The sequence below is a fragment of the Cavia porcellus genome, unplaced genomic scaffold (genome assembly GCF_034190915.1).
Source record: "Cavia porcellus strain 051 isolate PalLab524CR breed Dunkin Hartley unplaced genomic scaffold, mCavPor4.1 scaffold_10, whole genome shotgun sequence".
Classification (NCBI taxonomy): Eukaryota; Metazoa; Chordata; class Mammalia; order Rodentia; family Caviidae; genus Cavia; species Cavia porcellus.
Window position 1 is genome coordinate 33,253,211 of NW_026947493.1, and position 17,082 is coordinate 33,270,292.

General features: G+C 36.7%; 1 protein-coding gene and 1 non-coding gene across 10 annotated transcripts in view; one reads left to right on the top strand and one right to left on the bottom strand.

Moving 5' to 3' along the window:
* The window catches only part of Sfmbt1 (Scm like with four mbt domains 1), a 174,650-nt gene that overhangs the window by 57,943 nt on the left and 99,625 nt on the right, over positions 1 to 17,082 (bottom strand). For all 9 annotated transcript variants that reach the window (XR_010050122.1, XR_010050120.1, XR_010050119.1 and 6 more), the window contains one exon: positions 25 to 119. Coding sequence is in view for 5 of the 9 variants with exons in the window: in XM_063257246.1 (XP_063113316.1) it covers positions 25 to 119 (95 nt within the window). In the remaining 4 variants the exon portion in view is untranslated. The remainder of the gene's footprint in view (positions 1 to 24; positions 120 to 17,082) is intronic.
* Positions 11,137 to 11,273, top strand: LOC134477968 (small nucleolar RNA SNORA2/SNORA34 family). Its single transcript, XR_010050308.1, has one exon. It is a non-coding gene; the product is annotated as a small nucleolar RNA SNORA2/SNORA34 family (small nucleolar RNA).

The window sequence follows — 17,082 nt, forward strand, 5'->3', positions numbered from 1 at the left end:
AGTGAGCAAATAATTATTTCTTACATGTTTAAATGACCCATAGGGAACTGCTGTGGACCCTGTCTCTTCTAGATAATCTTCCCAGCTTAATTCCACTTCTTCCATACCAGATCCAGCATCTGGAATTAAAAACAAAACAAAAATGGTCTCAGTTTTTAAAAAAAACTACAAAATTAGTAATCTAACAGACTTTACTTCAGGACAGGTTGTTGATTTTGTACAAAAGAATTAAGTAGTTTTTTGTTGTTTTAATGGCAAGTTCCTGTAGTTTACAGATATTAAAACCCATCAATTAGTAGTAGTTTGGTCAGCTATTACTTGCTGAGTAAATATCAAATCTGAAGTTCTCATATGAATACAATTGTTACAATCACTTTGGACTGCAATTTAGAATCCAATATTAAATATGTAGTATATTAATAGGTATCTCAAACTTAAATTTCCAACTGATGTTTTCTGAGTATTTGCCAACAAGTACCCTCATCAATATCTCAGCTCAATCCAAAAAATGTAAGTTGTTATTCTTGCTTCCCCTCCATTTCTTTCACACTTTAAATCAAACTCATTAAAAAAGTTCTGTAGTTACTATCTTTAAACATATACCTAGTCTATTTCTCACCCTACGTTCTGATGTCTCTAGCACAAGGCCTATGTACAGTCACTTTCACCTCTCACTGATACTTAAATAAGATCTAAAATCTTCAGGAAACTAAAAAGATCCTTCCTGATCTAATCCCTAGCCACCTACTCTTCAACTTTCTCCCCATCTACTCTCACCTCCTCCAGGTGATAAAGGGTTCCTTGCCACTCTTTAATCACGCACACACTGCGAAGCCTGGAAGCCTGTCTACTGTTCTCTCAGCCCCAAGACTCATCTCCCAGTGGAGATCACACCTCCATTTCACTCAAGTCTCTGCTCAAATGTTCCACCTTCAGAAAGGCCTTCCATCAGTACCCATCTAAACAGGGCTCTGCTTCCACTTTCTTCATGGTATTCATTCTTACCTATACATCTTTTACTTCCCTATTGGATCATTAACTCGATGCAGAGAGAAATTTTGCTTTGGTTTCACCTATGTCTCTGTCACTCACCCACACTCAAAATACCTGGCGTATTGAAGTCTGTATGATAAAAATACAGTAGATGTTGCTGTGAGCGCCACCCAAAGGAAAGGCAGGCTTCTAACAGCATCATGGTGTGTCCTCATTACGAGGATCTGGCACTGTGTGACTTCTGGCTCTTCTCAGAAATGAAAATGATCATGAAAGGGAAATATTTTCAAATGATTCAAGACACAGAGGCAGTCACACAGTACAACTAAAGACATTCACAGAGGACTTCCAGAACTGATACAAACAATGGCATAAGTGTGTTCAAAGCATAGGGGAATATTTTGAGGGGATGCACAGCAATGTACCTTTTAGTTTAATAAATTTTCAAAAGTTAAACATTCACTGCACTTTTCAATCACACCCTCATATATTCTCATAAAACCATGGCTGGAACAGAGCAAGTTCTCAATAATCAGTTGAGTATACTCTGGAGGACCGTGCTCCCCATGAACGCAAGAAGGCAAATATGAGTACTGTGTACTCACTACCATTCTATCTGTAATAGTAACAGACTAGAAGCAATCAGTAGTAGGAGCATAGATAAATTGTTGCAGTCAGTCAATAGAACACTGTTATGTATATAGCAGTTGAAACGAATAAGCTAGTACCAACATAAATCTCAAAAAATGTCAAGTAGAAAAGATAAGTACAGAATGAAAAACAGCTAGAAAATTTAGGCTTGAAAATAAAACTGCAGCATAATGTTTATGAATACAAGCATATTAATAAGCATAGAAAAACAAGGTTAGAAAGAATATGTATGAACTTTACCAATATTACTTTTTTGGGGAAAAAGATAGCAATATTAGAAGGAAATACTAATAGTATTGTTTTATTCTTTTTAAAAATGGAAACACATGCAAAGAAGTCTAATATTACTGATCATATGAAAATGCATATCAGAGCCACAATGAAATAGTGTCTCACACACATTCGAATGGCTATTTCAAAACAGTAGAAAATAATTAGTATCCTTGTGCACTACTGTAGGAATGTAAAACTGTAGAAAACTATATAGCAGTTTCTCAAAAACAGCTTTTTAGAAATTATCACAGGATCCAGTGATTCCACCTCTGGATACATATTCAAAAGAAATGAAAGGGACTCAAACAGGACTGGTACATGAATGTTCCTAACAACAATATTCACAGTAGCCACTGAAGTAAAAGCAACCCAAGTTTCTATCAATAGACAAATGGACAAACAAAACGTGGTGTATGAACATAATAGAAAATTACTTAGTTTTGGAAAGAAAATCTTGTTACATGCTATGTTATGGATGAGCCTTGAGGATATTATGCTAAGCAAAATAAAAGACATCACAACAAGTAAATGCTACACGATTCCATTTATGTAAGGTACCCAGATTAGTTACTCTGGAGCCCCAAAGTAGCATGGTGGAAAAAAGAACTGGCGAGTTATTTATAAAAGGGAATCAATTTCTACTTTGGAAAAACAGTTCTGGAGATGAATGGTGGTGATGACTGCATTACAATGTGAACTTACTTAATGCCACTTTAAAATGCTTACTGGGTAATATTCGTATTGTGAACATCTTAGCACAAAAAATACAAACAAATATTAGGGAATGGTACAATTTTCTAACTTTTCAAGGTACAGACAGTTTGTTATATTTTTTCCCATATTTTTATGAACTTGAAATTTTTCACTAAGAATAAAAGTTGACAAAAACTGCTTGGAGAACAACCTGGAAGTACAGGCCAATAGAAAGTCAGTATTCATGGTCCTAGGGAAGGAATCTAATGCTTGCAGCAGCATGCTAATTTAAAAATGAAAAATAAATAGTAACAACAATTTGTAGACTAATCAAACAAAATTTCTTACACATTAAAAACTACTAAAGCTGAGAATAAGATTAATGATCTGACAGGATGATAAGCAAAACTTATGAAAAGAGAATAAAAAAGAAACAAAATAATCATAAATATATGAAAATATACAACTTCTCACTTTTATAAAAAAGTAAATTAAAAGTACACTGAATTACCAGATTAGAAAGAACTTTAAAGTCTCAAAATATTCTCTATGTTGAAATCATAAAACAGGTAAAGCACAGTCACACAACTCCTGTGGAAGAAAGCTTGGCAATATCTAGCAAAATTGCGTATGTATTTACCTTTCAATCCAGCAATCCCACTTCTAGGAATCTATCCCAAAGATATGCTGGCAAAATACAAAAAGACATATGTACAAATCTATTCACTGAAGCACTATCTGTAATACCAAGACTGGAAATAACCCAAATGTTCTTCAATAAGGAACTGACTGAATAAATAGTATATCCTTCAAATCTAAACACCAAGGCTACATTATTCAGTTCTACGGAGCTATTAAAAGCAATGAAAATAACCTCTACTTAACCATGCAGAATAATCTTCAAAATATATTAGGGAAAACAACTGTATAGAAAACGTTTTAACAACCTATAAAATGGGAGAGAAATAAATATGAATGTGCGTTGTAAAAAGAAATGCACATAAACATTAATATATGAAAAATGTGCAATTATATACACACATACATTGATTTGTTTCTATTTTTAAGATGAAAGGAATAAGTCAAAATGTAATAAAGCTAAATATGTGAGTAAGCCAGGGATTTAGCTCAGTGGCATAAGTGCCTACCTGGCAAGCGTGTAGTTGTGAGTTTGTTCCACGGTACCACAAAAAAAATGTGGGTAAAGGTGCAAAATAAACAGCATCAAGCTGAAAGTGACAGTTGTTATGTGAATTTGGTACTGTAAAATATTTAGATACTTTACACAATTCAGAAACATTAAAATGGTAGAAAATTTTTAAAAATTACACATAAGCCAAAACAAGCCTATTTAAAACAAAAGAAAAAAGTAGAATTCAATTGTCATGTTCAAATTCAGTATTCTGACCTCAAACCACAATGGAACTTATTTAAAGACAAAAATCATAAAGAAATGTAAAAAAAAAAAAACAGAAAAGAAAAAAGGAATGTCAAACTGCATACTGTTAACTTATGGATTTTTGGAATGTTGGTCTTGTTAGTTTGAAACAACTGTAGGAAACTCCAAGCAAGGTAACCTCTAAGAAATCTATGGAAAGAAACACCAAACTCAAACTTATAAAAACTAAAGAGAAAGATAGAAATCTTGAGTGTAACAAAAGAGAAATGACACCTCTCTCAAACAGGACACAGTGGAGGCGGCTCATGCTGGAAAGAGGGATATTCCCGGGATGACACATTTCTCATGAAGTCCAGAAGGATGAGGCATACTACTTTTCAAAAGCAGGAAAAAGAAATGTAACTTTAACCTATAATTCTATATCTAGCAAAAAAGTATACTTTACTAATCAATGGGGAAATCAATACATTCTCAGATGAAAAGGAAACCAAAAAAAAAAATCATTGCCTATAGACCTACCCTAAAAAAATCTGAAGAAAATTCATTGTACAGAAATGAAATGATAGAGGCTGGGGATTTAGCTCAGTAGCATAAGCAAGGCAGTTGTGAGTTCGATCCCTAGTACTGATAAAAAGGAAAAAGACCAAAAAGAAAAAAAAAAATGAAATGATGAAAACACAGTCTTGGAATAACAAGCAAGAATACATGGCAGTGGAAAAAATAAAAATACTGAAAAACATCACATTTTCTTTCTCTTATATAGTCTACATTATGCTTGACAGTTTAAACAAAAAGTTAACAATATCTGATACAGTTCCAAAAGTACGTAAAGAAACTTAGATATTGTAACAGGGCCAATGGATGTAAACGTAGGTAAGGTTTCTATACTCAGTAAAATGTGGTGTTATGTATATATAATGTAATACTTAAGAGCTACCACTAACAAGCCATATCAAAGGCATACACTCAAAAACATTCTAGTCAAATAAAAACAGAATTCTACGGAAGTGTTAAAGTAACTCTAAGAAAAGTGGGGAGGCAAGTTCAGGCCATTGGGAGGCATACAAAGTGTTGCAAGGCTGAACAAATATAGTTCCAGTCTCATAGCCAGAAACCAGTCTGAGCTTCAGTGGAATTACAAATGCTGACTTGCTGGGGTTATTAATGCCTCCATCATAAATCTACAACTAGCCTGGTGGGATTAATCAACACAGATCTGGACTCTTTCTGCCTACTGTGTCCACAAGTAAAAGCAAAGGCATGTCCTGAAGTGGAACTTTTTTTGTTGTTGTTGTGGATTGTCCTGTTTTTGTAAGAGTGTGAATATTTTTTCTAGCATTTTTGTTGTTCTGTTCTTCTGTTTTTTGTTTGTTTGTTTTGAGACAGGGTCTCACTCTGGAATTCATGCTGGCCTTCAGCTCACTATGTAGCCCAGGCTAGTCTGGAACTCATGGTAGTCCTCTTGCCTCAGCCTCCTGAGTACTGGGATTACAGGCAGGCATCACCATGCCTCACTTCTGTTCTGTTCTTCTTTTTATTTCTTCCTTCATTCTTTTCTTCCTGTCTTCTTGACCAGTTTCCCAAAGTTCTTGTAATCTTCCTTTATCCTCCAGGCTGGCTCCTAATCTCTTATGCTTCTTCTAGTTCTCTATTTTTATCCCCCTAACCTTTAAAAATTTTCTTCCCCGAGGGTAAAACTGCCATATTGAGGTCATATTTATTTTTTTTTTTAATTTTTTAAAGATATTTTATTTATTTAGACTGGTAGGAAAAATACAAAATGCATTGGTCATTTAAAACATGTAGTCTCCCTTCTTAAAAATCTACATTCATTAATCTTGTTTTCTTTTTTTTTTTTTTACCATAATTTATCTTGCTATCTTTTTTTTTTTTATTTAAGGAGAAAAGAAAAAAAAACAGAGAAAGGGTACAAGTTATACAGATTTGCAGAAAAAAAATGAACAGTAGGAAATCACTAGTTAATGGATTACATATTGTCATCTTAGAAATAATTGTTCAAGTCACAAAATTACAGCTTGTAGAGTGGACATTCCATCAATGATACTGCAAACAGTTCTGTTCAATGATCCAATAAAACTCTGTGATATCATTTTTTATCTTATACACTTAAATATACATGCAGTTATATAGTTTAGAGCACTTTCTTTTCCTCTCATTTGTACAATGACTATTACACATTTTGGGTTTCATTGCTTCCACGGTTCTTATTACTTTTTTGGAAGAGAGTAAAACCAAATGTGACATAACAGAACAGAATCGGTCAAGTCAAAAGGGTGGACATAATAGATAATGTGAAAACATAATACAAGGTGATCAACAATGGTTACCATAATGCCTCCCGCTATCTCTAATAGAATTGCCTGTATCGTTAGTTATAATACAATTGAACAAAACAGTAAAGAATAAAACCGACAAAACCAAAACATTGGAGACATTGTAGGTCTTCAAAAGTAGATAAAAGTCAACGAGAATGGGCGTTATAATGAATCTCATTATCTTCACAGCTGATGCCTAAATTTTCGAACCTGATACTATCCAGCAAAACAGAATAGGGGAACATCAGTTTAAAACCAGATGGTGAGAGTAATACAGGGCTTTAAATCGAGGTAATGGAAAGTCAAAGTGGGTTACTATAATATATCCTGCTATTTTTTTCCTTTAATTAAAAGGATAAAAATAAAAAAGTAAATAATGGAGTGGAGATTGAGATAAAAGAGGGCATAACAACGAAACAGCACAGATCAAAACATAACCATTTAAGCAGAATAGTGTTTCACCACCAGATAATCCTGACCTAAAAGTAGTTACCATATTGTCTCTTTCCTTGAAATCCTTGAGTACAACTTCGTATACTGTAGCATTAAGTATATCAAAACAATGTAAAACCATTTAAGAGAATGACAGCATTACAGAGTATTTCAAATCGACTAACAGAAAATGAACAATGGTTTCTGTATAATCTCCTTGTCTTTAAAAGGTTTTTGCTTATACTATCGTACATAATAAAATCCAGTAAGATACAACCTATTTAGACCATTGGAGACAGAAGGACAAAAGCTAGATGAGACTTCAAAACAAGATGATACTAAATCAGTATTACCTATTAAGATGTAATTTTCTCCAAAAAAGCTGTTCCTATCATCCAATCTTCTCTGTCTCATTTCTGTTGAGCTCTTATTCTGTCAGTAGCTGTCAGTTTGTCTTCTTCACTTTGTTCTCTGCTCCATTCGTTGTGGCCTCCACTATTTCTGGATTCTTTGTATTTTTCTTTTTTTAGAATATCCTGCAATACTCTCTGTAGAGCTGAATTGGTGGTTGCAAATTCCCCCAGTTCCTCTTTATCCTGGAAGCACCTTGTTTTTCCATCAATTTCCAGGGATAGTTGTGCAGGATATCTCAATCTTGGCTGGAGATTATTATCTTTCAAAGCTTGAATTATTTCCCCCCACGCTCTTCGTGATTTGATGGTTTGTGCAGAGAAATCTGCTGTAATTCTGATGGGTGTTCCCTTGTAAGTGGTCTGTTTCTTGTCTCTGACAGCTTTTAATATTCTGTTCTTGTATTGAATTTCTGGAATTTTTATTATTATATGCCTGGGTGTTGCTCTGTTTGGGTTGTAGGTGGCTGGGGTCCTGTATGCCTCATACATCTGAGTATCTTTACCTTTTGCTAAATTAGGAAAATTCTCCTGGATTATTTCTGTGAGTAGCTTTTGTAGTTCACTTGTTTGTGTCCCTACTTCTTCTTTTATGTTCTTAATCCTTAAGTTATGGATCCTCTTATCATCTTCTTGTCTTTGTATTATTGCTGTTTGTTTCTTTGTTATTTTTAAGAAGTTTTTCATTTCATTCTCCCATATTACAAGTCTGCCCTCCAGTTCAGATAGTCTGTCCTTAGTTTCTTTCAAGCTGTTATGCCAGTCTTCGATAGACTTCTTAGTATCTTGGTAGTCCCTTTGAACCTGCTTCACGTATTCTATGCTTTCTCTGTTTTCTCCATCAAACAATTCTCCCCTTTTTTTCTGTTCTTCCATTCCACCACCTGTTTTTTCTTGGGTGGTACTTAGCATTTCTCTAACTATTCTGCCTACTTCTAGCTTCAGGTCATTGATAACTTCATTCCTGAATTGGTCTATGAGGCTCTCTATATGGCGCCTTATGTGTATTGGTGCAGTGTCTGCTATTGCCTGATTCTCAGAATTGGGGGCCGAGGAGCCTTTCTTGTTGCTGCCTCTTCCCATGCTGCCTCTTCTTCTCTGTTCCTTATATATGCAAGCTTATATAAGAGGCCCAGCTTCTCTCCCAGTCAGCCACAGCCTGATCGAATTGCGCCAGTTAGGTGTTCCCGCTCACCGCTGCGCACCAGGGAGTTACGGACCAGGCAGCCTACGCGTCTCCCCTCCCGGCCACCGTCAGGCTCTTGGATCTGGGTTGGGACAGCCTACGGGGTCCGCCGGCAGCGTCACGCAGGCCAGGCACTTTTCACCAATCCCGCCCGAGAGGGGAATGTGTGGCTGGAGTCGCCACCGCGCCCTGCTCCCGCAGGACTGCTCGGGCCCAGAAAGTCTGCTGGAGTCAAACTGTGGCTCAAACTGTGGCTGAGTGTCAGCCTCTCTCACTCACCTCGCCACAAGTCAGAACATGCCTCCCTGCCCGTCCTGTTTTCGACTCCGTTCGCAGACTCCCGCTCCCAGAGTTTCTGCGCGTCTCTCTCCTTGCTGAGCCGATGTAGAGGCAGCCAGCCACCGCGCGGCGGGAAACCCAAATCGCAGCTTCCAATGGCGCGGGGTCCAGCCTTGGCAGCGAGGCTTTTCTGTTCCTGTTTTAGCACCAGGACTGCATTCCAAGTTGGTTTCTCTCAGCCGAGTTAGTTCCTGAGTCAGCAGAGCATAACTCCACCAGCTTATGTCTCTTTAGTCCGCACCATACCTGGCTTCTGAGCCTAGTTTTTCAGAGAGCCTCCGGCAGTTGCTGTTATCTGTCCGCCATGTTCTCCCGGAACGAGGTCATATTTATTGTATATAGTTTCCTGGCTTGTTTTAGATTTTCTTACACAATCACAAATGTAGTTCATATGCATAAAAGTGGCAAATTAATAGTTATCATTTTGTCACTTACGAGGCTGTGTTTGAAGCTACTGTTATTGCTGACTGTACTACTTTAGCTAAGATGACATAATTGTTCTAATTGGTTGTTCTTAGTATGCCAAGACTGAGCTTGCCTAAGGGTCATAAAACAATATGACAGGTCAGTGCTGAAGAACCAGAGTCTAGACCAAATAGTCAGAAACTTCTCATTACCCATAAATTGAAGAGGTAGGAGCTTGCAATAAACTCAAAACCCAAACTCCAACTATACCTGTAGGACATCACTGAGTAGTAGTCATGTTCTAAGGGTTCTCCATACTTGCAATAAAGCCACCTGCTGTAAGCAACTTACAAGCACCAACCCAGGAATTAAACTATAAAAAAAAAAAAAAGAAAGAAAGAAAGAAAAGAAAATGAGTAGACAAAAAAGCAGGATCCAATCCCAGATTTGCAGCTCCACAAAGGCAAACCTAGAGAGTGATGAGGCAAAACAACTCCAAAGCCATCCATCTGATTATTCTTTTTTTTTTTTTTTCTTTTTTCCAGTACCGACGATACCGACGATCGAACTCACGACCGCCTGCTTGCAAGGCAGGTGCTTATGCCGCTGAGCTAATCCCCAACACCTCCACCTGATTATTCTAAAGTAATAACAGCAGAAGTAACAAAGCAGAGGGAGGAACGAGGCTCTAGAAAATATCGTATCAGAAATAACTTCTCAGCTAACTACAGAAATGATGACCATAATGAAAGACATGTTGGTGGCTCCAGAGCAGATATAAATTTAAAAACTAGAGAAGCTTAAGCAAATAAAAGGTCCAACATAGGAAAGAAATGGAATTGATGAAACAGATTCAAACAGATACCCAGGAGACTAAAAATTCCATGTAAAGTATATGCTATTCTATTTGCAAAGTGGATTTCAAGCCAAAACTGATTAAGAGAGACAAAGAGCAATACATTCTTTTAAAGGGCACAATCCAAGAGGAAGAGATAAAAATCATAAATACATATGCAACAAATATTTAACTATATAAAAAATATAACTAGACATGAAAAATCAGGTAAGCATTAACAGAAATATAAAGGGGATCTCAATATTCCACTGTCATAAATGGATCAACTAGACAAAAACCAACAAAGAAATATCAAAACTCAACCAAATAAATGATATTGGAATGCACATTCTTCTCAGCTGCTTGTGAGATGTTCTCCAAAATAGACCATACTAGCTCCTAGAACATGCCTCAGTAAATCAAAGGAATTGAAATTATCTCACGCATATTATCAGACCATAATGCAATAAACTAGAAATATTAAAAGAGACCATAAACACATGGAAATTAAGACCTTCCTGAAGAACTAATGAATCACAGATGAAATTAAAAAAGAAATTAGACAGTTTCTATTCTTAATCATTAATGTCAATACAATGTACTAGAACTTATAGGACTCAGTAAAAGCAATCCTCTCAGGGAATTTACAGTGGTGAATTCCTATGTCAGAAAACTGCAGCAAGTTCAAATAAACAACCTAATGATGAACCTCAACTGTCTAGAAAAAAAAAAAGAGCAAGTCAAACCCAAAGCTGCTAAGAGGAGCAAATGAGAGAAACTTAATGCAACTGAGACTAGGAAAACAACACAATCAATAAATGAGTTGATTCTTTGAAAGAGTAAATAAAATTGACCAAACCTTAGCTAATCTTACCCCCAAAAAAGGAACAAAAAGATTCAAATCCATGCAATTAGGAATAAAAAGGGGGAAATCATAACAGATCCTGCAGAAATACAGAAGATCACTAATACCTGCTGGAACTTATTAGAGTAAGATTGAAAACACAGAAGAAATGGGCAGATTCCTAAAAACATATGAATTACGAAAGCTGAAGCAAGAGGATAAAAAAATTCTAAATAAACCAGTATCAATGAATGAAACTGAAGATGTAATTTGGAAAATTACCAACAAAGAAAAGCCCTAATGGATTCACTGCTGAATTCTACAAGAAATTCAGAAAAGACTGGCCCTGAATCAAAGCTGGCAGCTTCCGGACGCTGTTGGTTTCAAGCAGGAGCTTAAAGAGATGTCTTTCTATAGTTTGTTGGCCATTTCAGAACTTGGGCAGTAAAACGATCAATTCATTAGAAAGAAACAGCTTGAAGCAACACTCTGACCCCCACGCCAGTGAGCAGCTATGAGCATGGCAGGCTGTTGCGGCCCAGGACAGGAGCCATTGGCGTTTACTGGGACCTGTACCATGCCTGGACTTGGAGTGCTGGAAACCAAGCAAAACTCCTCCTCCTCCTGCCCCCCGCTTGTTTTATTTTGTTGAACTTCAATGTACAATGATTATTACACATTTTGGGTTTTATTGCTCCCACGATTCTTATTACTTTTTTGGAAGAGAGTAAAACCAAATGTGACATAACAGAACAGAGTCAATCAAATCAAAAGGGTGGACATAATAGATAATGTAAAAACATAATACAAGGTGATCAACAATGGTTACCATAATGCCTCCCGCTATCTCTAATAGAATTGCCTATATCATCAGTTATAATAAAATTGAACAAAACAGTAAAGAACAAAAACCTACAAAACCAAAACATTGGAGACATCGTAGGTCTTCAAAAGTAGATAAAAGTCAACGAGAATAGGCGTCATAATGAATCTCACTATCTTCACAGCTGTTGCCTAAACTTTCGAACCTGGTACTATCCAGCAAAACAGAATAGGGGAACATCAGTCAAAAACAAGATGGTGAGAGTAGTACAGGGCTTAATATCAAGATAATGGAAAGTCAAAGTGGGTTACTATAATATATCCTGCTATTTTTATTTATTTTCCCCATTAATTAAAAGGATAAAAATAAAAAAGTAAATAATGGAGTGGAGATTGAGATAAAAGAGGGCATAACAGCCAAACAGCGCAGATCAAAACATAACCAGTTAAGCAGAATAGTGTTTCACCACCAGATAATCCTGACATAAAAGTAGTTAACATATTGTCTCTTTCCTTGAAATCCTTGAGTACAACTTGGTATAATGTAGCATTAAATATATCAAAACAATGTAAAACCATTTAAGAGAATGACAGCATTATAGGGTATTTAGAATCGACTAACAGAAAATGAACAATGATTTCTGTATAATCTCCTTGTCTTTAAAAGTTTTTGCTTATACTATCGTACATAATAAAATCCAATAAGATACAACCTGTTTAGACCAATGGAGACAGAAGAACAAAAGCTTGATGAGACTTCAAAACAAGATGATACTAAATCAGTATTACCTATTAAAACATCATTTTCTCCAAAATAGCTGTTCCTATCATCCAATCTTCTCTGCCTCATTTCTGTTGAGCTCTTTTTCTGTCATTAGCTGTCAGTTTGTCTTCTTCATTTTGTTCTCTGCTCCATTTGTTGTGGCCTCCCCGCCACTATTTCTGGATTCTTTGTATTTTTCTTTTTTTTGAATATCCTGCAATACTCTCTGTAGAGTTGAATTGGTGGTTGCAAATTCCCCCAGTTCCTCTTTATCCTGGAAGCACCTTGTTTTTCCATCAATTTCCAGGGACAGTTGTGCAGGATATCTCAATCTTGGCTGGAGATTATTATCTTTCAAAGCTTGAATTATTTCCCCCCACGCTCTTCGTGATTTGATGGTTTGTGCAGAGAAATCTGCTGTAATTCTGATGGGTGTTCCCTTGTAAGTGGTCTGTTTCTTGTCTCTGACAGCTTTTAATATTCTGTTCTTGTATTGAATTTCTGGAATTTTTATTATTATATGCCTGGGTGTTGCTCTGTTTGGGTTGTAGGTGGCTGGGGTCCTGTATGCCTCATACATCTGAGTATCTTTACCTTTTGCTAAATTAGGAAAATTCTCCTGGATTATTTCTGTGAGTAGCTTTTGTAGTTCATTTGATTGTGTCCCTACTTCTTCTTTTATGTTCTTAATTCTTAAGTTAGGGATCCTCTTATCATCTTCTTGTCTTTGTATTATTGCTGTTTGTTTCTTTGTTATTTTTAAGAAGTTTTTCATTTCATTCTCCCATATTACAAATCTGCCCTCCAGTTCAGATAGTCTGTCTTTAGTTTCTTTCAAGCTGTTATGCCAGTTTTCGATAGACTTTTTAGTTTCCTGGTAGTCCCTTTGAACCTGCTTCACGTATTCTATGTTTTTTCCATCAAACAATTCTCCCCTCTTTTTCTGTTCTTCCATTCCACCATCTGTTTTTTCTTGGGTGGTGCTTAGCATTTCTCTAACTATTCTGCTTACTTCCAGCTTCAGGTCATTGATAACTTCATTTCTGAACTGATCTATGAGGCTCTCTAGATGGCGCTTTATGTCTATTGGTGCGGTGTCCGCTATTACCTGTTTCTCAGGATTGGGGGCTGAGGAGCCTTTCTTGTTGCTGCCTCTCCCCATATTCTTTGTTCCTTATATATGCAAGCGTATATAGGAGGCCCAGCTTCCTTCCCTGTCAGCCACAGTCTGATTGAATTGCGCTGGTTAGGTGTTCCCGCCCACCGCAGCACACCAGGAAGTTCCAGACCAGGCAGCCTATGTGGGGCCACCCCTCAAGGCCACCGTCAGGCTCTGGGATCTGGGTTGGGCCAGCCTACTGGGTCCGCCAGCAGCGTCATGTAGGCTAGGCACTTCTCACCAATCCTGCCTGACAGGGGCATTTGTGGCTGAAGTCGCCACCGTGCCCTGATCCCGCAAGCCTGTCCAGTCCCAGAATGTCCTCCGCTGGAGTCAAACTGTGGTAGAGTGTCAGTTTCTCTCACTCACCTCACCACGGGTCAGTGCACGCCTCCCTGCCCGTCCTGTTTTCGACTCCGTTCGCAGCTTCCCCTTCTCAGAGCTTCCACGCGTCTCTCTCCTTGCCGAGCCAATGTAGAGGCAGCCGCTCCGTGTTGGGAAACCCAAATTGCGGCTTCCAATGGCACGGGCTCCAGCCTCCACACTGAGGCTTTTCTGTTCCTGTTCTAGCACCAGGACTGCATTCCAAGTTGGTTTCTCTCAGCCCAGTTCGTTCCGGGGTCAGCAGAGCTTATCTCCACCGGCTTATGTCTCTATACTCCGCACCATTCCTGACTTCTGAGCCGGGTCTTTCAGAGAACCTCCGTAGCTGCTGTTATCTGTCCGCCATGTTCTCCCGGAAGTCTGAACTTGATTATTACATGTAGAAGTCTTTCAATGGAGCTCTGGGGGTCTTCTCATGTCATCTGTAAATAATGAGTTTAATGTCTTCCTTTCCTATCTTTATTCTTTTTATTTCTGTCTAATTGATCTGGCTATTATTTCCAGCAATATATTGAATAGGAATGGTGATAGTGGGCAGCCTTGTCTTGTTCCTGATTTTAGAGTGAAAGCTTTCAGGTTTTGGCCATTTAATATGATGTTTGTTGTTGGTTTGTTGTAGATGGCTTTTATCAGATTGAGGTAGAGACCATATATTGCAGTTTTCTACAGGATTCTTATCATGAACGAATGCTGGATCCTATCAAAAGCTTTTTCCTCATTTATGGAAATGATCACGTGATTCTTTATTTTTGGCTCTATTTATATGGTGAATTACATTTACTGATTTGTGTATGTTGAACTATTCCTGCATTCCTGGGATGAATCCCACTTGGTCATAGTGTATAATCTTCTTGACGATTGCAAATAACAATTTAACTTCTTCTTGATGATTTGCTGCAATTCTGTTTGCCGGTATTTTACTAAGAATTTTTGCATCCATGTTCATTAGGGAGATTGGCCTGTAGAGCTCTTTTTTGGTTGGGTCTTTCTCTGGTTTTAGTATTAGAGTAATACTTGCTTCCAGGAATAAGTTAGGGAGTATTGCTTCCCTTTCAATTTCACTGAAGAGTTTGAGGAGTATTGACATTAAGTCTTCCTTGAATTTCTTGTAGAATTCAGCTGTGGAAGCTTTGTTTTGCCATATTTGACTGTATTCTTCCCCCCCCCAAAGAAAGTAATAAGCACTAAGAAGTAATAAAATCCAAGATGTGTAAATTTTGTTGTAAAAAAGAGAGGGGAAAAAAAAAAAAAGAAAAAGAGCTCTAACGGATATAACAGCAAGTGTGTTTGGGGGTGTTAAATAGCTGACTTTATCAATGTTTTTGGAACATTGAACACAGCTGTTTGCAGTCTCCCTGTTTGAATGTCCACCTTGTGTTCTTTGATACTGTGATTTGAGGAACTGTTTTCAAGAAAATAGTGTGTAATCTACTAGCAGGTAATTTCTTACTGTTATGGTTTTTTGTTTTGTTTTGTTTTGTTTTGTTTTGTAGTTCTGTATTGCGTGTACCCTTACGCCGCTTTGGTTTGTTTTGTGTTTTTCTCTTTTTCCTCTTAAATAAAAAAAAAAAAAAAAAGAATTCAGCTGTGAATCCATCAGGACCTGTGCTTTTCTTTGTTGGCAAGGTTCTAATTATAGTTTCAACTTCATTAATTGAAATTGTGTTGTTCAGCAGTTTTATATCTTCTTGATTCAGCTTTGGTAATTCGTATGTTTCTAAGTATCTGTCCTTTTCTTCTCTATTATCAAGCCTATGAGAGTAAAGGTTTTCAAAGTAGGTATTGATGATCTTCTCTATTTCCACAGGGTCTATAGTAATTTTGCCCTTCTCATTCCTTATTGCATGAATTTGAGGGTTTTTTTTTCCTTTTTAAAAATAAGGTTGGTTAGGCACTTATCAATTTTATTTATTCTTTCAAAGAACCAACACTTTGATTCATTGATTCTTTGTATTATTTTTTTAGTGTCTATTGTGTTGATTTCTGCTCTGATCTTTATAATTTTCTCCCTTCTTTTGGCTTTGGGCTTCACTTGCTCTTCTTTTTCTAGATGTTTGAGGTGTAGCATCAGGTTGTTTGTTTATGTTTGTTCTGTTTTCCTGGTGTGGGAGTTCACCACAACAAACTTCCCTTTGAGAACTACTTTCATTGCATCCCATATGTTCCTAGTAAAATGTATTTGTATTTTTATTTACTTGTAGATATTGTTTAATTTCTTCTATGACCCACTGATTGTTCAGGAGTATATTATTTACTTTCCATGTGTTTATGGGGTTTTTGCAGTTTCTTTTGTCATTAATTTCCAGTTTTGTAGCACTATGAGCAGATAATATGCATGGGATAATTTCAGTTCTTTTGCATTTACTTAAGCATGTTTTATGGGATAGTATATGATAGTATATGTTTTATGGGATAGTATATGATCTACTTTAGAGAATATCCCATGTGCAGCTGAGAAAAATGTATATACTGATGTTAGGTAGAGCACTCTGTACACATCCATTAAGTCCATTTGTTCACAGGTGTGTTTCAGTTCTGTTATTTGTTTGATTTTCTATCTGGCTTATCTGTCTCTTTGTATCAAAGGGGTGTTAAGATCTCCAGTTATAATTGTGCTATTTAATTTTTATTTCTATTAATATTTGTTTTACATAGCTAGGTGCTCCCATATTATATATATATTATATATTATATATATGGATTGTTATCTCTTCCTCTTGGAGTTTTCTCCTAACTAATATGTAGTGACCTTTATCTCTTCTGATCATTCTTGAAGTTTACAGAATCTGCAAACAGTACAGCTACTCCTGCTTTTTGGGGGGCTCCTGTTATATGAAGTATTCTTTTCCATTCTTTGACTCATAGTCTACGAATTTCCTTTGGGTTAGATAGAATTTCTTGAATACAGCATATGGCTGGATGTTGTTTCTTGATCCACCTTGTCAGGCTATTTAATTGGTAAATTGAGGTCATTTATATTAATGGTTATAACTGTTATACATTGGCTCTTTTTTGTCATGTTATTTTTCTGCTGTTGGTTCTTTATCTTTCCCCTCTCTTTAGTTGTCTGCCCTTCTTAGTGGCTTTTTTCTGTTGGTATTCTTAGAGTTGTAGCTTTTTTTATGTCTATCTAAGAATATCTTTCAATATTCTTTATA